We start from the raw sequence: 21,813 nt of genomic DNA, 5'->3' as shown, positions 1-21,813 counted from the left end.
ACCCTTTCAAATGTAACATGCGAATAACCTAAACTTTCATGAACAACCAAAAATTCCTTAAAAAAAGTGTTGTGAATTTTAACAATACTATGCCTCATCTTATGATTTACACACGTGCATTACAACTGACAGATTACAGTGGATCTACAAAGAGACAAAACATTTCATAATAGGCATTGAGAACTGAGAATGTAGAATTTAACTTTATGATTAATACAACTTGTCAGTTGTTCTGTGTTTAATGTAAGTGTATTGTACATGTTTTGTTGTGTAATGTTGAATTTGTTTGTTTATTCTTGCAACTGAAAATTAAAATCAATAAAAACAGTTGACTATTAAAAAAAAAAACAAAAAACTAAATAATAAAAAATATAATTTGTCAAGACTTGGTGATACCCTTGACTGTCAGCGTCCTCTGTGTAATTTTTGCACTTTGGACCCTTTGGAGGACTGGTTTTGGTCCACAGGCTGTATATTTGACCCTCCTTATCTAGACAATACAGAACAGTACTATCCTGCAGACTCAGAAAAAAATTCTCAAACAGTCTATTTGTGTTTATTAAATATTCTATTGACAGGCAGTCCCTAAAGATGTCTGTTGAGAATTCCCTTTTGAAAAGCATAACAATAGGGATATTATTTTTTATCCCCCGATTCCCTTCAAATCCATGTAAAAATTCCAGCATGTGTCCACGTGTACTGTGTGTAAACTGTATGATGTCTTATACTTGTGCTTTGCATTATTAACGAAGAAATTTCCCCATGGTGGGATCAATAAAGGCATATCTAATCTAATAATTGCGCTGAACACTGCTGGACATGCTGAATGTGGTCCAGGAGTATATGAAGATGTTTTATGTGTCTTTTGTACTTCCAGTGACACCTTTTTTTTTTTTTTTTTTTTTTTTTTAGATATTTATGCCGTCAGGGTTTTTCTTTTATTTTTCAGTTTTTATACTCTTTTATATACATTATACTTTTTATGGCGCCTAGGACGATTGCACTTTTCAATTTCGTTGTACCTGTACAATGACGATAAAGACATTCTATTCTATTCTATTCTATTCTATTCTATTCTATTCTATATTTATGTGAGTGATATCATATAATGAACTAGTGGGCTGAAATGTAAACTTTTCCTTTCACCAGTAATGTTCCTCTATAATTCAACCATATCAGGGTTTAACTGCTCCCTCTGCTGGTCCTCTCCTCCTCATCACCTGCAGTGGGTGGTTCCACCAGTGACAGCTGTGTTGCCATTGGTTGCTCCAGGAGGAGGCTGCCATGACACAGTGGATGCTGCACAGAATCAGTTCCACAGCATCAGCAGGCAACGGACCTCCATCCTCCTCATTATCCCTCTCTCTTTCTCTTTTTTCTCCTCCTTTGCCTCTCCTCCTCTCACCACCGTCCTCACTCTCTCATTTCTCCTCCTTCCCCCCTCTCTCTCTCTCTCTCTCTCTGTCACAGACACGCAGGCCTGCTCGAACACACTGCAGCAGAGGACGTGTACACGCCAGCAGGAATAGCAGCAGCAGAGGCAGCATCAGGCGGACGGGTAGGTGTGCTGAGGCCTATCTCCTTCCCTCCTGCAGCATAGGCAAGACATCGCATTCTCCTCTACTTTCCGTCAAGGACTATCAATTTGAAAGGTGTGTGTGTGAGACAGAGGCAGAGCAGGGATCTGTAAAGTGGGCAGACAGGACTACCACACCCTGGGAGTATTTACTACCTCTGCTAGAGCTACACCGGCTGAACGTTGCAGTGGATATTTTCATACTCACATCCGGTTCATCCTGTACTTATATCTCTATTCATCCATATCTTGACATCCCCTGTTTCTCTTTTGGAGCTGTGTGTTGTTCCTCTTCTCTTTACAGTTTTCTGATTTGCTTTAGGCCTGTGTATTTGGAAATGTGCTTCTTTGCATGTGAGTGTTCAACAAAGGTCACATTTGGCATGATGTGTGATCACCCAGCTTAATGACAACTATCCCTCTTGCTTTCCCAACCATCTTCTTCACCAGCCTTTCCATCCACCTCTCTCTGCCTCTTATCTTCTACCTCCCCACTTTCCTCTTTTCTATCCTCCTGCATTCGATTTCCCTCCCCTTACTCCTCTCCTCTGTTTCTCTTCCCTCTCCATCTCTGTACTACGTCTCTTCTCCTTCCTGCTGGTTGGTTTCCCAGGATGCCTTGCTCCAGGCCGCTACGTTAGGCCCTAGCAGCATGGGCGGAGCCTGGGTGGGGAGAGAGAGCACGGATTGGACCCTTCCCCTCAGGACGGGCGCGCTGGCGGGTCACCCTCCCTCAGCTTCAGATGGGCGAGGACGCTGAGAGCCCCAAAATTAACCACACCTTCCTGCGAGACTACGTCACTGAAGGTAGAACAGACGGTGTGTCATTACTGTCTCAGTGGTGTCAGATAGCATGCTGCTGTGACTGAACAGATATGTTTCAGCTTCATGGGTGCATTATAAGGCTTCAGTAAGTGTTTAGTAAGACATGGGGTGATTGATGATGGCACTGATAACTCCATGACTACCTGAACACTCCACAAGCTCTGCTACTTTGTTGGCCTTATTGGAATTTTGAGCCACCTTTTGAAAGAGTATTCCCTTATTTTAGACATTTGATTGTTGTTTCACATCTGTTCCAGTTTTATTCCAGACACAACAAGATAGTTTTCTTCATCGAGGACTTTTTTCAGCTTCTCGTCCCGATATTTTCTCTCATTATCTCAACGCCTACTTTATTTCCTTTATATTCTATCTTTATCTTTGTTCTGTTAATGCCTTCCTCTTTGTCTTTCCCTCACTGTGTGCTTCTTTTACTCTAACCATTATCCGGCATAATTGCTTCTCATTTTCCCGTCATCGTTCCAGCTGATGTCATCTCTACTGTGGAATTTAACCAGACAGGAGACCTCTTGGCCACAGGGGATAAAGGTGGCCGAGTGGTCATCTTCCAGAGAGAGACAGAGGTCAGTTCACTTTGTCAGCCTTGTATCTAAGACCGCAATGATTATCTGCAACAGATATGTGACTGTATTTAACACCACATCCTTAAATGTGTTGTCCTCAGTGCATTTTTTTTTCACACCACCTCTTCACACATTAACTGTGTATTTATTGCTCTGTTTCCTTTCTTACTGGTCCCATAGTCTAAAGGGGAGTCAGAGGAGGTGGGGGACACAGGGGACTCTGGGGAGTATAATGTCTACAGCACTTTCCAGAGCCACGAGCCAGACTTTGACTACTTGAAGAGTTTGGAGATAGAAGAGAAAATAAATAAAATCAGATGGCTGCCACAGCAGAATGCAGCACATTTCCTCCTCTCCACCAATGGTGAGACACCAGTGACGTTAGTGAGCAAACTCTATTATTGGGTCATAGTTGCTGGGGATACTTTTATATATTATAAGTTTTTGTTCTTAGACATAAATTGTGAAGATGTAAACTTTTTGGTGTAAATTACAAATGTCAGCCTTAATTATTATTATTATTTTATATTGCTCATGTGGGATAAAATAACATAAAGCAGGTCATTATAGTCATTCTTTGTGGATACAACATTATGCTAGATTTAATGATATCCTTGTCATGAATGTAAACATTGAGGCATAGAAGTGGTTCGTGTAGGTGTAATTGGCCTTAAATATTGACCATGTATGTGATTATCTGCTTCTCAATTCACCATTTATTTACTGTTATGTTGTTTTTAGTAGTTACTATATGTTGTCGCAAATGAATCACCGTTTTCTGATGTGAAAATGCTCTATCTGTCACAGATAAGACCATTAAACTGTGGAAGGTGAGCGAGAGAGACAAGAGACCAGAGGGATATAACCTGAAAGATGAGGAGGGACGGCTCAAGGACATCTCTACAATCACCTCTCTGCAGGTGCACGCACGCATACACACATATACAAGTCTGCAAATGCACACTTTTATTTTGGTCAGTCAAATGTGTATCAGGTTGACATTTATTTAGCACAAAGAAGCATCTGCCTGTTGTGTCTTTTCTTTTGACCTCATATGATCTCACTCTCACATCCTCTGATTCTGTCCTTTTTGCCTTTCATTGTCTTTTTACACTGTTTTTTTGTTTTTTTTTTGTGTTAATTTGTTTACTATTTGTGTCTCTATATTCAAGGTGCCAGTGCTGAAACCTACAGATCTGATGGTAGAGGTTCGACCCAGAAGGGTGTTTGCCAATGGACACACCTACCATGTCAACTCCATCTCAGTCAACAGTGATGGGGAGACGTACCTGTCTGCCGATGACCTCCGCATCAATATGTGGCACCTTGGCATCACAGACCGCAGCTTCAGTATCCTTTCCCATTACTGATTTGTTTTTGAAAACCCATATTGATTTCATTTTAACTTCCGCTGCTCTCAGTTACAATGTCCTGCTTTCTGCAACTCTATAAGTCTTCTCTGATTTTGTGTGTAACTGGAGGTTTCTCAGATTTCAGTTAGTATAAATTTCTCAGAACTCCAGTAAATAAAAGTAGGAAGTTGTTCAGTGGGTTTATCTTTTCTACTATTATAAATGTGTAAGTGCATGCCATTATTTTTGTCTATTGCATGAAAATAAATAGAATTAATTTTTGCAGCAGGAGTGATATAGATAATGTCTAATGCACATTTTTACAGCATTTAACATTCTACATCAGTTTTAACTAACTGAAAATTAAAGTTTAACATTCATTATTTTTACTCTTTGGTTGAAAAAAAAAGATTTGAACTGAATTTTCAATTCAACTGTAACAATAACAACAATTTTTACAACAGTAAACTGCAAATTCTTGTATGCTTGTATATCTTTATCACTTAGTTGATACTGCTGAGGTGTGTCACATGCATATGTGCTAACATATGTATATATACACTTATACAGGTATATGATTTCTCATGCTCATTCAAGCAAATTCACGTGGTGAAAACATACGTATCTACTTAAGTAACCCATTATACATTATACATGTTTCATCATATTTAGATCTCTACCATTCTGTACTTGTATCACTACCAGTGCGGACAGCAAAACTATGAGCTTGAAATATAAACTAAATATACATCCAACAATCACTATTCAACATTCTGAAATCTATGTATGGTAAAAAATAGACATTGCATGTTCATTGGAAGTCCTTTTTGATTTATATTTAATGAACACTGAACATGACAATGTTTGGATTTATGTTTCGATTAGAGTGCTTTGCGCTTGCTCTGTGTCTATTCAGTGCAGGCAGCAGTGTGTTGGACGGGGAACACTTGGTTATTTCCCATTTAAATGGAAGCTGACCTAGAAAATCAGAGAAGCATCTATGGAAGAAGAGTTTAAATAATTCACCCAGCAGTACACTTTCTACTGAACCACACAGGAATACCACAAATAGAACAGAGAGAGGAGAGGAGCACTGTGTTGATGCTGGGGGTTGGTTGGGGTTTGGGTTTATTTATTAATTTTTTCTTGGGGTTAATTATGGTGGAAAGCCTGAGCATGAATAATGTGCATGTAATGAGACAAATTCTTAATCTAAAAAGGAAAAAAATAGTAGAAAAATCTACAGTATGAACATAATGTGTTCTATCACTCCAAACTGTGTTTTCCTGTCTTTTTGGTGCTCCCACTGCTCAGAATGTGCCTTATCTGTTCTCTATACAAAAATATTGTATCACGTATCTTTAATATCATGAAGTACTTGTGATTCTTTGGTGGATTTGGTGTCACAGTTGCATTGTTCAGTCCTTGACAAACCCTCTCAGACATTGTTGACATCAAACCAGCCAACATGGAGGATCTGACTGAGGTGATAACAGCAGCAGAGTTCCACCCTCAGCACTGCCACCTGTTTGTGTACAGCAGCAGCAAGGGCACCTTACGCCTCTGTGACATGAGAGCCTCTGCACTCTGTGACAGACACACCAAACGTGAGCATGTTGTGGAAATGTTTCTATAGACCTGGTTCATAGGTATACATACTGTTTTACATAGATATACATGGTATGATTCATGGTTATACATACTGTTAATATTGTTCATAGATAATGTTATTACTTCAGATTGCATGCTTTCATATTCCATCCAGTTTTATTTTTTTCTTATCTTATTTTTTAGTTTTTGTAATTTTATTTTTGGTCTGTTCTTATTTCTGTAGTACTGGTGTTTGTAAATTTTGCTGCACTGACTGGAGTTGCACTCCTAATTTCATTGTACACACAGTGACAATCAAGGCTATTCTATTCTATTCTATTCTATTCTATTCTATTCTATTCTATTCTATTCTATTCTATTCTGAAATATGAGAGCACTGTAGTGTAGTTCACCTGGTAGTGATTATTGGATACTAATTGGTAACTCATCATATTCATATAATGATTTCCAGTTTTTGAGGAACCAGAGGATCCAGGGAGCCGGTCCTTCTTCTCAGAGATCATTTCCTCTGTGTCCGATGTAAAGTTCAGCCACAGTGGACGCTACCTGCTCACTAGAGACTACCTCACCGCTAAGGTGTGGGACCTGAACATGGACAAAGGCCCCGTGGAGACCTACCAGGTAGGGGATTAGACTTTAATTTTCATGAATACACTGTGTACTGTCTCTTTTACCGGTGCTGAATTAATGTAGACCTAATTTAGCTAAATCCAGTCTGATTTAATAACTAATTATGTCCTGCTTGTGTCTCATCTGTACTGTCTGAGTTTTTGCAATTTCCTCTCTGTTGTAAATTTATTTATTTATTTATTTATTTATTTATTTATATTGTCCGTATAGTTTTTTTATTATAATGATTATTTGTATTTTATATTGTTTGTTATATCTTTATGCATGTACACTGTTTTTTTTCTTGCACTTTATTTTGTTGCTGTCTTGACCATTAAATTTCCCCATTGTGGGATCAATAAAGTCTAATCTATCCTAATGTAATGTAATGTAATGTAATCTAATCTAATTGTATCATTAACCCTTCTGCTTCACACACTTCCTTTGAGTTCATTCAAGACAAAAATATCCAAATAATATGTGAAAAAGATGCCAAAAGGTTTATATATTAGTGTTATAGTCCCCTTTAACCAAAGCTCATTTAAGTCATTTAATCAACCTCAGTCCCAGTCATACAGTAACTATCAAATATTTATTCTTTTTTTTGGAATTAAGGGCCATTTTAAGGTATAAGACCCTGATTTATTTATTCATTTATTTATTTTTCAGAATTCACTGCTCAAAATGCTAGTTGTCATCTTGAGCTCTTCAGAAAATCAACTCTGATATTTTCTTGACTTGATGATTACACTGATCCTTTGTGTTTTATTTGTATTATTTCCAGGTCCATGAATACCTCCGGAGTAAGCTGTGCTCCCTTTATGAAAACGACTGCATCTTTGACAAGTTTGAGTGTGTTTGGAATAGCTCAGACAGGTAAGTAGCAATGGAAAAGACAAGCGAATTACAGAAAGTATAGGCTTAGTAAATGTAAGCACATTTCAGGGAAAAGGAGGACTACTGTGGATATGTCTTTCTGCTGACAATGTTTCCCTAAATGCTCTGCCTTTACCATTATCCAACGTTTAAATCAATCTCGCAGACAAGCTTTGCAGACATCACATCCATCTCTCAGACGAATACTTTCTCTCCATCCCTTTTCTCTACCTTCAATATAATCAATATATCTTGTCTCTTTCTTGTCAGTGTGATCATGACGGGGGCATACAACAGCTTCTTCCGGATGTTTGATAGGGAAACTGGGAGAGGTGTAACCCTGGAAGCATGGCGGGAGAGCAGTAAGCCTCGGGCTGTGCTTCGGACCCGTCGTGTGTATACTGGCGGTAAGCGTCGCCGTGGAGATGTGGGTGTTGATAGCCTGGACTTCACCAAGAAAATACTGCACATGGCTTGGCATCCATCTGAGAACATCATTGCTATAGCAGCCACAAATAACCTGTACATCTTCCAGGATCGTGTTAACCCTGAGACACAGACACAGTGACGGCGATGGGAATGTGGACAGTGGTAAACGGAGCACTTTTGTTGTGCTGTCTAAATTACAAATACAGAATCAGATGTATTTGGATGTATTGCGGATGGTGAAGTAAGTGGACAGCATCTATGAGTAGTCAAAGTCAAGCTGTTTTGAAACATCAGTTTGTGTAAATGGACGATTAGAATACTGACAAAATGATGGGAATGGTAATTTATATGATGTCCAAGGAAGGTGTATAATCTTTTTTTTTTTTCCAACGATGAGATGAACTGTTGTCTCTTGATATCCATCAGGTCGGTTTTCGGTCTCACTCTATCCCTACATTACTTTTTTGCAGACAGGCAGAAGGAGAGGTGCAGGGACATCTCTCCTTCTGCAATGACTCAGTGCTATTGACAACACAATGTGGTAACCCTCACTGACCTGCTGATCTGATGAAAATGATGATGTTTTGTGTAGCAGTGAAGACAGAATAATGACACTACAAAACATAAAGGTCTGGACTGTGACATTACCAGAGGGTGATTGTTTCACTCTTGTGGAGTATTGCAGTGGTGTAATTGTACAGCTCTTCACAACACAGTTCTGAATCTTTTTCTTCTCCTTTGGGTGAAACAGCAGCTGAGCTTCTCTTTAGAGCAGTGCTCTAGGAGATTGCCTGCATAAATGCCCATAATCTTTTGCCCTATTCACTTTGCAATAATGGCACTAACAAAACCACAGTGCAGCAGTATTTCTGCTTTAAAACATGAGCTGTTCTTCTACAGGTATCACAAATGTATACACTCTTTTTACTGTTAGCTGTAAATATTTGGTGTTCCTTTTTTTAAAAAGGTGGTACCAATTTTGGTTCCAGAGAGATAAAAGGGTAAAAGAACCTGAGATTTGATTTATTGAAGGTTGTGGAATCGCACTCTACAAGGTGAAACTGGATTTTTTTTTTTTTGCGTAGAACAGCACATATTGGTGTAGCTGGGTGTGGAGTGGCAGGGTTTGGTTGTGCACAAACAGTAATGTTTTGTCATGTGTTCTAGGTCTGTATATGGTTTGTGATTGCTATATCAAGGTCCTTTCCTTGTCTAAAATCTACATACCTATGTGCTAAATGATTGCATTCAAGAGCGACTGCGTATACACTTTCATACACATTGAAAATCAGGCTGATTACTGATTAATGGAGAAGTAGTCTGAGTCATGTTCAGTGTAATGCTAAATTAAAATGAGCAGTGTTCATTTTATGATGCATAAGCACATTCTAATCTTACAATCAAGAAAATGATCAGTGCACATTGTTCATGAATGGGGCCCCTGATTCAGCTAATCCAACATATGGTGACTAAGGTTGAGCCCAGTGTGTTTGAAAGTCAAAGGTTTTCATCAGTGCAATAGCTTGTTACATACATTGCTGAAAATGTCTTTAACACTGAAACAATAATGTCAAGTCATGCCATGTGAATTTATCATGTCACAGGTTTTCAATATTCTCATACCGTATACCTCACAGTGCCACATGCTACTCTGGGGTGCAAAACTGAAAGTGTAAGATGTACAGCAGTAAGGTGATGTTTGTGATGGACTAAATTATGTGATTTAAGATTGGATTGTTTACAGTGAATGCTTTGCTTTCAAGTGACCTTGGCCCGAATGGGATTATTGTAATTGATCTGGATGTGCAGCAGGTTGAGTAACAGAATCAGTGCAAGTATCAAATCCTTTCAGATCCATGAAAACATGTAGATTGTGATCATCTCTGTTCCACTTGTCTGCTTCACCTCACATCTCACTTGATGAGTTCCAAATTCACGATTCACAGACATTTATGTTGCTGCCTCTGAGCTGAGAGTTAATCTTCTTATAATGACCCCAACTATATTTTAGTCCCCGCTGTGAACAGGTGGTGTTGAATGCACTCACAAATCCGCTTATTAATTGATTTTACACTAAAGCAATATCCAACTTGCATCATCACTGATACAACAAATCAATCAAAGACACTGTGATGATGACAAGAAACAAGAAAATGATTTACATTACATGACAGGCAAGCTTTCATCAGGCTTCAGGACTCAGTCATCCAGCGGTGAGCAGTGATTTGGATCAAATCTGCTGTAAACCTCACAGCCACCATCACATACATTACAACCTGTGAGAAGATGTGTTCAGGAGCACAGCAGCAGCAGCATGTTGCCATTACTCAATGCTACTAGCGTATATATCTATCATACTTAAAAAAAAAAAAAAAAAAAGACAAATCTAACAATACAAAAAAACATAACTCAAAAGAGGTGAATGAAAGGAATGTGCATTAATAAAATATGAAATCTAACAGAATATCATGTTGGATCTTTTTTTTATTTATTTTTGTTTGAATTTTGTACACATCACAAAAACATCTTTAATAAGTGAATGTGAACATCATCCACAAAGTATTTAGTTTCACAGAGAAGCTCTTTAATCGCCATCACACACCTGTATGAACTTCACTACATAAAAAAGGCACTCAAATTCACAGTTTACAGGCTCAGCTTCAGTGACTGTCATTCACAGGTAAGTAGACAGTTACATCTGAATGGTGTAAGGCTTTTCATGCATTGTTATAATTACTGTGTGCAAACGCTCTTTCAAAATTCAAAGTGGTGACGTTTATTTTGACATGACTTAAATTGCCTTCACATTACAGCAGTGTCACAGCAGTCTGCACTGTAATGCAAAACACACCACTGAATACATTTCCACTACTGGCACTCTATTTCTCTGGAATGAACACAGCAATGTTTGTTGTTGGTATACTTAAAATCTAAAAACCTCACACAGCTGAATGTCTACCATAAATATTACACATCATCTGGCATAACGTCTGTGATGTGGCATTTTTTTGGTGTGTATTTATTTGTGTAACAAATAATGAGGCTGTAGCTCCATGCACAGCTCCATATATCATCAGCAAGGCTTTCAATTTTATGTGCATTGTACTGTAAAGCACAGGAAAATCTGATCATCAAATAAAAATAAGATTAAGACCAGAAAGTGTTAAGAGCGCAAAGAAATACTTTGCTCACAGGGCCAAAATACATTTTCTGCCACACAATCTATGTAACAGGAGAGCTATAAAAGGTCAATTGTACAAATTGTAGAAATACGCTTATGAAAAGCACAAAATTTACAAACACATGCAAACGTACAGATAGAAAAATAATACGTCATATATTAATATAAAAGCAGCATCAAAATTGCTCAGTATTACACTGATCCTATCATGAATGGCTGACATTCTGCATTCTCCTGATTTGAGCCATTTATGAGCCTTAAAGTTGCATAGACTGGATTTAAAAAAAAAAAAAAAAAAAAGTATAAATTTAGACAATAATATGAATGTTATGAAAATCTTAAGTGCTTTTTTTTTTTTTAACATAACATGAGCTGTTTGCAATATCTGCTTTTATATGATATATTACATGACAGATATAGAGTATACCATTAATAATTTTATACCTATGTAAGATTAAACTGTAAACAAAAGTATGGCAATACATTATAAGGTATATTGCTAAAATCAGGTTACTGTAAATTGCAGATTTATGGTAACCTCTGAAATCTTGCTTTATCGGGGGCACATTTCTTGTGCTGTTGCATTAAGCATTTTACTTGTTTGTTTTGTTTTACTCAAGTTGTGATGTTTGCTGACAAAAAAGGTGAAAAGAAAAAATCAAATGCAAACTTCAGAGCTCTCATTGTGGTGCGTCTCCAGTCTCTCTCTATCTTCACCTGCCTTCCTCCAGTCAACAGTGAAGAAACACAGTCCAAACAGTGGATGGCCTTCAACTCAAAGGATGGAGCTTTAGCCCCTAAACGACCCTCCAGTTTGGTGCTGAACTCCACTAAATTACCAGGCTGCAAATTGAGCAGAACTTGCCTGAACTCATTACTTGCCATCAGGACTATATCCCTGGCTGGGTCCTCTGCCTCTGCACTCCCCTCCTTGATCATCCCCACTGTTACTTCAAAGCGGTAGCTGTCAAAGCGTTTGACGTGGCATGTGTGTTTGGCCAGAGCCTTAATCTGACACAACTCTTCCTCTTCTTGCATCCGGAGCAGTAATGGCACAGCGACAGGATCTGATACAGGACTGGCTGCCAAGCTTGCAGCTGTCAGATTTGCAATTGTAACATTCTTTAGTTCACATTTGGGATAAGTTTCTCCATAAAGACAGCGAAGCCAGTCTCCCATGAAAACTGGTAACATATTGATAACAGATTGCGCCCCGTTCTCTGTCTCTGCGACGCGGACATGCCTGAAGTGGCCAGCCCAGGTTACTCTGTGTCCATGCAGGTGGCTACAAAAGATCTGTGTCTGTGCCATGCCTTTAGTTTGCCATGCAGGGGGTCCACATGCCTGGCTGTACTGGTTCCAAGTCATGGTGGAGTTGTAAACCTTCTGCCCTTCAGCATGATACAGATAAATCGCAAAGAACAGGATCACCATGGAAATACAGAGTAAGATAAGTTTAACAGGACCGCGATGCGTCAGTGAGCGGAAGACGTCCAGGATAGACATGCTGAACCGTGTCCAGAGGCGCAAAGTGACAGGGATCGCACATACTACAAGAGTCACAATCACCTTGGTCAGTTCCAGTTCAAGGAACCACTTAAAGACCTGTATGAAGAGCATGATAGCAAGGCCAAAAGCCAGGACCGGAAGGGCAAACAGGAAGAGGAAATAGGCAACACCGGTGCGGATTAGGCCGACAGCAGAGGAATTCTGGAGTAGGACCACAGAGAACTCACACCACATGAAACACACAAGGTATGGAACCAGGAAGCAGTAAGTGCCACTGAATCCACGCATCCGTGCCATACTGAGGAGGAGAAAAAGAGCAAAATAAAAAAAACATATCAATACGGTGAAGCTATGTATTCTGAAAGATGATGGTGATGAAAAATTCAAGCAAAAAATTTGATAATTGTGAATATTCAGACAGTGGGGAGTTACCGCCAGCTATTTTAAATAGTTTTACTCTGGTTTAGGAGTGGATGCTGGTTAATATAGTGCATACAGCAGGAATGGATTAAACAGAGGTGTAATAGATTTAATAGGAAGACAAACAGAACCGTTTGGTGTGCCTGATGGCCATTGGTACCAGACACAGGTAAAAACAATGAAAAATAGATTATTTCAGATAATAGTCTCATAAACTACTTGATTTTTTAAAATAATTCAACGACTACTGGATTATTCAAAATTTGTGATCATCCCTGTTTAATACATAGTACAAAACAATGCATCTTATCAGGTCTAATTTTACTCATTCATTTAATTATTCATTATCATTATCATAATAATTGTTACCATTTTCTTTCAATTTTCTTTCATTTTCACTTCTTTATAGCCTTAATTTTTTTTTTTTACTGTTTCCATATTTTCACACATACCTGCCTCATTGTTTTAAAAATGTTTCTATATTGTTGTTTTTAACTATATTTGTTTTATTATTATTATTATTATTATTATTATTATTATTATTATTATTATTATTATTATTATAAGTTCTATTTTCAGTGTCAGTCATGGGTGAACCTAGAGAAAAATCCAAGCCTACTCACCTGAAGAACAGATAGAACAGATAAACATAGAGCAGACACGGCAGACTGAGCTTCAGCACCACAGATTCTCCTAGCGGCAGTGCAGCGAAAGTGTGTCCCAGTAATCGAAGTGTTATCATGTTCTCTGGTAGAAACTGGGTCAGGCTACACAATGATGATGCTACCTGGATTAAAAAAGGTCAGACATGAACTCAGATGAACATACTAAAAATTTCAAGGATAAGAAATAAAACTGTCTGGTTATGAGCATTAGCATAAATACTGTGTCATAGTTGACTCCTTGTCAAACATGTTTGCATGCTACTGGTTCTCCTTAATACTCTTACAACCAGGGATATATTTATATCTGCTGACAGTTTCTAAAAGCTGCTAAACTAAACACACATGCATAGATGTGGTAAAATGTTACAACTCAGCATTACTAAAATAAATGGTAGGCTACTCTGCATCTTGCAGCTGAGTAATCTGCAGACACCTTGAAGGTATGACATGAAACTAAATGTTGTATTTGCTCCCTGACCTCTATGACCATGGCTCGGCGTGCATAAATCGCTGCAGAAGGGCTGAGGCTATGGTAGCTGATCACAGTGAAGAAAATGGCCACTGTGGAGAGCTCAGAGCAGGGGATCCAGTGTTTATCAGCTACGGGGAAGGAGAAAATGACAAAGAAGACAGAAATGATAAAATAGACGTATTGTTCAAGGTTGTTCCAGCCGAAGTTGGTCTCTGCCTGTTCCACGTCCAGTCCAGGTTCAAAATGGGTCAGCAGAGATGTCAGGGCACTGAAGTTCTCCCACGTCTGGAGACAAAAAAGAACAAAGGTGGATCAGTTAGGGGAAGGCCAATGTAGTGTATAAAATATTCATTGGAAATCATAAGGATATAATGAAGATAAATCCTTAAAGCAGCGCATGACTTTCACCACAGTTTTTTTTTCCAAATTTATCAAACCTCAGTGACAGCCTAATTATCACTAATCCATTAGTCTTTTTGTGCTTATGCACCTGAATCACTTTCCTCACAGTGAACAACTTCAAAGATGACTCCATCATTAACACAGTCCGGTTGTTCACATAATAAACTCAAACGTCACTCGGGCCTTTTTGGAAATTTTGTTGCGAAGTGCATTATAGGGATGGGAATACACCACAGCCGCAGCAGTAACAAAGATAGTAACCAACTGAAAGCAGTTTCTCACAAATTCAGCAACAAAACGAGCTGGATTGCTACAATGTAAAATTCTCCAGTCCATCAGGGTTGTTTTACAGAATGAGTACAGTCAGTGGATGTAGGTAAAGGTAACATTTGGGTTCAGTACGCATGAAGAGACAGGAAAATTGCTGCTGCGTTGAATCCCCTTTCCCACAATGCACTTAGTGACAAAATTTCTGAAAAGGCCTGAATAACATTTTGGTTTGTTATGTACACAAGTGGACTGTGTTTATGATGGACTCATCTTCAAAGTTGTTCACTGTGAGGGAAGTGATTCAGGTGCGTAAGCACAGAAAGACTAATGGATTAGTGATAATTAAGATATCACTGGGGTTTAATACATTTGAAAAAGAAAAAGATTTGTGATGAAAGTCATACGCTGCTTTAAAATATCCTGATTCTGGATAATAATATCCTTATCTGTAATAATGTCATATATCCTGGATATTTTATAACAGAAAAAATAATAAACAAAAATAAAGAGCATTTACTGGCAGTGCATGTTTCATGTGCCTGCAAACATTCTCTTATGCAAGTTTAGTGTATGTACATATGGAGTAAAAGTGTCGGTTTTCAGAGCATATTGTACACCTCTCTATACTGCACACTTGTGGTCTGTAAATAAAGATGAAGTGACTGATAAGTAAGTGATATTGTTTCATATTTCTGGAAAAATCCCATAGAAAAGATCCAAACACTCACTTTGCTACTCTTGAAAACACGCAGAGTGCATATGATCATGGAGATGAAGGAGAGGTAGAAGACAAGCAGAGGGATGACGAAAGCAAACAAGTCAACTGTCAGGTTGCTGATGATGAAAAAGAAAATGAGTGCATTGACGTGCTGCGTGGGGATGATGGTACTAAGCCATTGGACACCAGCCCGCGACGCCCAGTCGACAAGGTGTTCTTTCATTTCCACGATGGCATGCAGTGGGTACTGCAGCATCTGAAATGAAAGGACACATTTATATAAATGTATCTGTGAACTAAAAAAATATTACACATTTAAATGAGAATAAAAGTATATGACATAAATTCAAGTAAAATTTAAAGATGAATGTAGAAACCATTAGGCGTGATTTCACATCCATGGCCCTTTTTATGGCACCGGTCTGGTCAGTGTCCAGGATACTTCCACTTCGCGCAAAACTCCAGGAACTTCTGAGATGCTTTTTGCTTCCTGATGACACTGTTTCAATCTTATGCTTCAAAACAAAGTTACATAAAAACACATGCACTTTCTTATATTGCTTTGATTAATACTGAAAACTACTGATCTGTAACAATGAGGTTATTTTTTTTTTTTACCTCATCACTTCTGTCATGAAGTCCAGGGCTTTTAGTCTTATCTGCATCCTGGCTGCCTTTTTTGATTGTAGGAGGGACAATACCTTGTGCATAATTTTTAGTCATCTCAACAAAGTCATCCAGGTCCACCATCTGTTTGGCTGGAGGAAAACAAATCAGAGAGGTTCCAGTGGGTATACTAGGGAACAGCCTGTATTCTCTGTTTCTCGTCTCTGGATGCTTACACTCATTGCTGACCAGGCTTTCTAACACTCTCTGGGTCTGGCCTGAAGTTGGGGCAGGAATCTTGCCTGCAGTGCCACCTATTGATGAAGAATGACCACAGCACAGTTACAAACATTCCTCAGGATGACTGCATGTAATGTGATACTGTTGACCATGACAGCTGCAAATGCTGAAATCAGAAATGGGAATATATTATATATTTAACAGTAATGACAGCTATCATATGACCACATGTTACAACTTGAGGATGTTGTGATGTGTAATGCATCACAGAGCATTGTTGTAACTGTCATATTTCAGTCTTGGTGATTGTGTGTGAGAATCCTACCCGCTGGTGTGTTAACCTGGCTGACATTTTCAAGCATCTCAGCCACAGCAACTGTCTCCTTTCTCTCCGGGTTGAGCTTCCAGTACATCATCATAGCTGCTTTACGCACCGCCCGCTCAAACTTACTCTCAGTCGACAACTTACGCACATCGGCCTCATTTTCTGGAGTGATTCCTAGAAAAGGGTGACAGTTAAGAGCAGGTGGGAAGATCAAACACAAATACACACTTTTTGGCAGGTCCACAACATTTTCTATACCTTTTTTCTGAATCCAGCAGCGTTGAAGTAATTTGGCGGCACCTTTTCTTCCTTGTTTTGCAGCTTTGATTAGCCAGCTAACAGCCAGATGGTTATTAACCTCTGGCTCCTTCTCTTCAGCAAGAAGTAAGTAATGTTGAGCGAGCTGAAATACAGGAGGAAAGGAAAGAAACAAAGTTCATTCCTCTACAAGTAGTGAGGCTTTGGTCTGAATGCATCGGTCTGTACAATAGGCCAAAAAAGACACCATATGGGAATGTAACAAAAAGTATATTTGGATTTTTTGTTAACTGTTACTGTTAATGTTTCTTAATGATGCATATTTTATCTTGGAACACATTTTTATTTTGTCTTTTGGGTTTTGTTTAAATTTTCAGCTTAAACGTTTGCATATGTTAAGTGCTTTGTCTAACTTACTTTTACTCATGATCAACAAACATTTTATCACAAAAGGACTTGTCACATTCTGACCATAAAGCAGAAGTTAAAACCACAAATAACCATCTTTGCCTGTAATAATTTGACATTTATTTTGATAATTATCAATAGCCATTGATATGAAGTTTTTATTATGAGAACATTTGTGGCTCTATAGCCCAGGCTCATGTAATAATACACTGCTGCATGTAAAGTTGGAATAATTTTTTTTTCAAACACATTTGTCTTTTTATTCTTATTTATACACATCATTAATCACCTTTGACCAGGTTTAATGATTACATACTAAGTCCAGTTATACTTCATCTATTAAGAATAAATCACATTGTCACAATCATTTCATGAGAAAAGGTAAAAATATTTTATTCAAACTTTATGGGAAACAGTGCATAACCTTCATGGCAATATCACATCAAACAGGTTAAGAATTAAGAAGTTTACAATAATAAAATAATAAAATGTCCTTTGAAATGAAATCAGAAGTCAACTTTAAATAATACTTCTTGCGGGTATTTGAGTATATATAGTACAGACTCATTCATTTGTAACATATTTGGGTGAATCTATGATAGTTTTGCCTTTAAGTGTAGAAGGCATATAAAAGTATCTTCCTATTGCTGGTATATTACCAAAAGCTGGCATTTTATACATTATTTGGAGGTTCAGTCACACTGTATGTTTATTACTACACAACCCATGATTCCCTGTTCATGTGACAAACATAGCCAACCACAGTCCTTCCCCCAGAGGCAGCAGAGCCCCCACGGCCATATCAGGTGACTGTTTTCTAAACTTAACTGTCATTTCATCACTTTCTCACCACAGTTATTAACAAGCATGTCTGTTTTTAGGAAGATGCATTCTTATTGGAAAAAGGGACATTCATGTCTCTATCTGAGAAGCTTTTTTCTTATGATTACACTTGAAATTATTTCTGCTTATGGGGATGTTGCATTGTATGTCTGTATTGTATGTGCTACAGTATGTGAGATGGAGTGACACCTATGCTCCATGACCCTCTGTACCTGTGCACATCCAACCACTGTGCTCTAGTCATATCATTGTTCATATCTACAAAGTCAAAGTAATGTTTGCAAATCTATAACATGTACCCTGTGGTGATTTATGTGTTTGACATGCCCGTATACATGACATATAATATGAGAAAAATGAACCCACATACCAAGGCACTTAGGAATTCACCCTTTCAAAGGGTGTTGTCTGCTAACTCTAACACCCCCTACACACAGACACACAAGTCTCACAGTTTTTGTAATGCTTTCTACATTGTTATTTATTAGTAGAATGTACATACATACTTTATATAAAAACTTCTATTGGAACAAACTCGGTGCATGCTGTAATACACTCTGATAGTGTTTATAATAACATGTATGTGACTGCATTTTGTGTATCATTTTGTAAGCCCGGGATCATCTTCCAGTTGCCATAAATAGACTCATAACCAGACACAGTCAGCCAGCAAGACTGAAAACAATGCCAAAAGCCAGTTTGTGTGCATGTGCTTTCCCTCACCCGGGTCTGAGCTCTGGCATCTCCAGCTTTGGCCTTTTCCTCTATCTGCTCCACAGTTAAATCTTCTTCTGGTTCTTCACCTAGATGAGAGGAGAGCAAAATCTATAACATAAAATGCTTTCTGCATCAATGATAACAACTAAAAAGTGCCTCTTTAAACATTGAGCTCAGCCTACATCACACTAAAACTTAGTGATTGCACAACATTTTGTAACATTTACTGCCACCGGTGACTTTTAAATGATGAGGATCAACTTTACAGTATGTAGCCCTGATCAAATGTCAAAGTTTGTCATGTAAAGTAGTAGTTGAACTCTTACTTACCACTTTACTGTAGTGTATTAATTCTGCAAATGTTTAAATCCAAAAATAGTTTCTTCCAGAAGTGCATGACTTCAATGACAGGAAGTTATCAGAAAATGATGAATATTTTTTAAATATTTTCATTAACTAAAGCTAAGCACTGTAAGTTTCAAGATTCAAAACAAAAGTGTTAAAACACAAAAAGGACAAAGCAAAGTCAACCAAACATAACCAGACATTGGTGATGTCTAGTCAAGGGTAAGATCACACCGCTAGACTCTGAGAATTCTAAAGATTGCACAGGGATTATCGCCTCAACACTGAAAGGAGTGCGTATTCAGCTTCCAGTGTGAGTAAACCTCACAATGTTTAATTTCAAAATGGAAATGAAGCCCTTACCATCCTCCTCCTCGTTGGCATCCTCCTCAGCTTTTCTAAGTCTTTCCTGCATTATAACTTTCTTGGCCATAGCAGCAAACGTGCGTTTACCAGGAGGTTTTGAAGAACCGGAGGAATCCATTGAGTCTGTTTTTACTAATTTGCCTGAAGTGGAATTGATTTTGGAAAGAGGTGATGGTGTGGAGGTTTGAGAAGCAGGAGTGAGAGTATCAAGTGGTTGTTTGCTTGGAGTTGGAGATGACGGCTTAGATGATGCAGTTTTAGATGGGGAAGGGGATGAAGCTGTGGGGTGGTCCATCGGTTGAGACATGGCACCAGCTGATTGTGGAGATGAATTAGAGAATGGAGAGGCAGAAGGTTTGGCGGGCTGAGTAGAAACAGTGGTGGAGACGTTACTGGTGATGGCTGAGGAAGAAATCTGTGAGTGGGAGGGAAGAGATGGTCCATCCAGGACAGGACATGACCCCTGGGTGCTGACAACATGGGGTGTGGATGGGCGATCCTTTTCCATCTGTCACAGATTAAAAAGTGAGAATAATTTATCATATAATGCATGACAGCCTAGTACCCTCCAGAAAAAAACATCAGGAGAGGCTGACTCTGTGAACTCCCTGTATTTATTATAGACTTAAAATAATAATTTGTAACCTTGTGGTAATCCTCATGTATGTGTCAATATGAATGTTCTTCTGCTTAGGTGTTTTACTGTGTTTGTGCACTGTATGTTATATGTTACATGTTAGGCTACATGTTGACAGACTGTGAAAACAAACTTCCACATGGGACAAGACAGGCTATCTATCTAAAATACAGACACATTACTTAAAAAAAAAACAAAAACAAAAACAAACAAACAACCCCCCCCCCCAAAAAAAAAAAAAAAAACAGAGTGAACCCCTGACTTAAAATATATCTGTAATATGTTTTTTTTAAGACAAGGGAGAGGATATGAAGCCAAAGCACAAAACCATTTCATGATCCAAATGTTAACCACACAACCTAAACTAACAGAAAAGGTGCACACTTAAAACATGATTTATTTTTTTTAGTTTAGCCTCCAGTCATAGTGTCTCATGTCAGTGTCTCATGTCATATATCTGAACTTCTTGCCCTGCGTGCTCGCACACGTGAACTTTCAAGCAAATCTTAAACCCTAAACACTTGACGACACAACATAACCTGGAACACAAACAGCACAAACTTTACCTGAAACTATCTCTGAGTGTTTCTTCGGGGAATTATTTTTTTCTTCTTCAGTTGTCTAGATAGTTCCTCCCGGGGTCCATTCCGCCAACTCCTCAGCTCCATGAAACCGAAGACGCACTCTGCAGTAGAACACACGCGCCTGCAAAAAGATTTCAGCACGGCAGCTCTACCTCCCGCCCTCTGGAACAGACTGCTCCTTAATAGGGAGAAATACACGTCACTCAGAAGGCCGAGCCACCCGATTGGCCAGCGCCTCTAAATCTGTGAGGGCTGTTTTGTCAAGGGATTTTTTTTTTAAAACATCACTTAACCATATGTTTCCAACACCACTGTGCACGTTTAATAACAGTTCACTGTAACATCAGAAGGAAAATATAAACATATGACCATGGGGCGTGGAGAGAGGCAAGTTTTACACATATTTCAGTGAAGGCTATATATGTCAGAATTCGCACCATTTAAGTAGATTATCAGCTTGGGGTACCAAAAGCTACAACCCCCTGTCCTTAATGGAGTCTGCTTTCCCCATATGGCACTGGCCTGCAGAAGGACTGAGAATAATAAATGTGAGGATGCATTTGAGAAGCACGTGGATTAGATGGAGATATTACCCAAAAGGTAACAATCAGATCAAATTCCAAGTGTGTGTTTGTCTAATACACGATTTGGATGTAATTTGAAGAAAAGCACAGTAACATGTGAAATGCACGTGGGCCTGCATTGGCACCGGGTGGACCATTGCTTCATTTTCAGTGCATTTTTCCACTGGGAGCTGTCCACCTGCTCAAGTCCTGAAAACACTGCGCCCGCACGGTTTCTCTCGCGCGCTCTCTCTTTCTCTGTTCTTTTCCCAGCATCCCTATGGACCACCAGAACGGCGGTCTCCCCTAGTGTCTACTTAAGATTTCAGGTCACTGTCGGCACACATCAGAATCTTCCCATGAGCATGCAGGTCACTGGTTCCTCTTAGGTGGAGATAAAAGCACCTGCTGCAGACTGGTTCAGA

The 21,813-nt window shown here is 38.7% G+C and overlaps 2 protein-coding genes across 5 annotated transcripts; one reads left to right on the top strand and one right to left on the bottom strand.

Moving 5' to 3' along the window:
• The first annotated feature begins 1,286 nt into the window (after positions 1–1,286).
• On the top strand, positions 1,287–10,262 carry ppp2r2ca (protein phosphatase 2, regulatory subunit B, gamma a). Of its 3 annotated transcripts, none has more exons than XM_030148026.1 (10): positions 1,287–1,558; positions 2,190–2,383; positions 2,885–2,982; positions 3,163–3,346; positions 3,790–3,902; positions 4,155–4,332; positions 5,777–5,941; positions 6,397–6,566; positions 7,339–7,430; positions 7,701–10,262. In XM_030148026.1, exons 2-10 carry the CDS (start codon positions 2,320–2,322, stop codon positions 7,996–7,998), a joined length of 1,362 nt encoding a protein of 453 aa, XP_030003886.1. In that variant the 5' UTR covers positions 1,287–1,558; positions 2,190–2,319; the 3' UTR covers positions 7,999–10,262. The 3 variants fall into 3 exon arrangements, with proteins under 3 accessions (XP_030003886.1, XP_030003884.1, XP_030003892.1); XM_030148024.1 differs by having other exon boundaries at positions 2,027–2,383; XM_030148032.1 differs by lacking the exon at positions 1,287–1,558 and adding an exon at positions 1,633–1,652.
• Positions 8,822–20,946, bottom strand: wfs1a (Wolfram syndrome 1a (wolframin)). 2 transcript variants are annotated; one of them, XM_030147493.1, is made up of 12 exons: positions 20,808–20,946; positions 19,602–20,112; positions 18,900–18,979; positions 16,926–17,070; positions 16,668–16,841; positions 16,339–16,416; positions 16,115–16,254; positions 15,874–16,011; positions 15,507–15,752; positions 14,113–14,391; positions 13,593–13,756; positions 8,822–12,847 (listed from the first exon to the last, which is right to left on the bottom strand). In XM_030147493.1, exons 2-12 carry the CDS (start codon positions 20,110–20,112, stop codon positions 11,656–11,658), a joined length of 3,147 nt encoding a protein of 1,048 aa, XP_030003353.1. In that variant the 5' UTR covers positions 20,808–20,946; the 3' UTR covers positions 8,822–11,655. The 2 variants fall into 2 exon arrangements, with proteins under 2 accessions (XP_030003353.1, XP_030003360.1); XM_030147500.1 differs by lacking the exon at positions 20,808–20,946 and having other exon boundaries at positions 19,602–20,408.
• Between the last annotated feature and the right edge of the window lie 867 nt (positions 20,947–21,813).

Source organism: Sphaeramia orbicularis, chromosome 1 (genome assembly GCF_902148855.1).
Source record: "Sphaeramia orbicularis chromosome 1, fSphaOr1.1, whole genome shotgun sequence".
Taxonomy (NCBI): Eukaryota; Metazoa; Chordata; class Actinopteri; order Kurtiformes; family Apogonidae; genus Sphaeramia; species Sphaeramia orbicularis.
This window is presented reverse-complemented; position numbering and strand designations above follow the sequence as displayed.

Bases quoted from the DNA above. Each gene is read 5' to 3' on its own strand.
- ppp2r2ca (XM_030148026.1), top strand. From the start codon at position 2,320: ATGGGCGAGGACGCTGAGAGCCCCAAAATTAACCACACCTTCCTGCGA. The intron at 2,384-2,884 runs GTAGAACAGACG...TCATCGTTCCAG, and splicing joins GCGAGACTACGTCACTGAAG to CTGATGTCATCTCTACTGTG. The intron at 3,347-3,789 runs GTGAGACACCAG...TATCTGTCACAG, and splicing joins TTTCCTCCTCTCCACCAATG to ATAAGACCATTAAACTGTGG.
- wfs1a (XM_030147493.1), bottom strand. From the start codon at position 20,112: ATGGAAAAGGATCGCCCATCCACACCCCATGTTGTCAGCACCCAGGGG. The intron at 16,417-16,667 runs GTAGGATTCTCA...CTTCATCAATAG, and splicing joins CCAGGTTAACACACCAGCGG to GTGGCACTGCAGGCAAGATT. The intron at 12,848-13,592 runs GTGAGTAGGCTT...TCTCCTCCTCAG, and splicing joins CTGTTCTATCTGTTCTTCAG to TATGGCACGGATGCGTGGAT.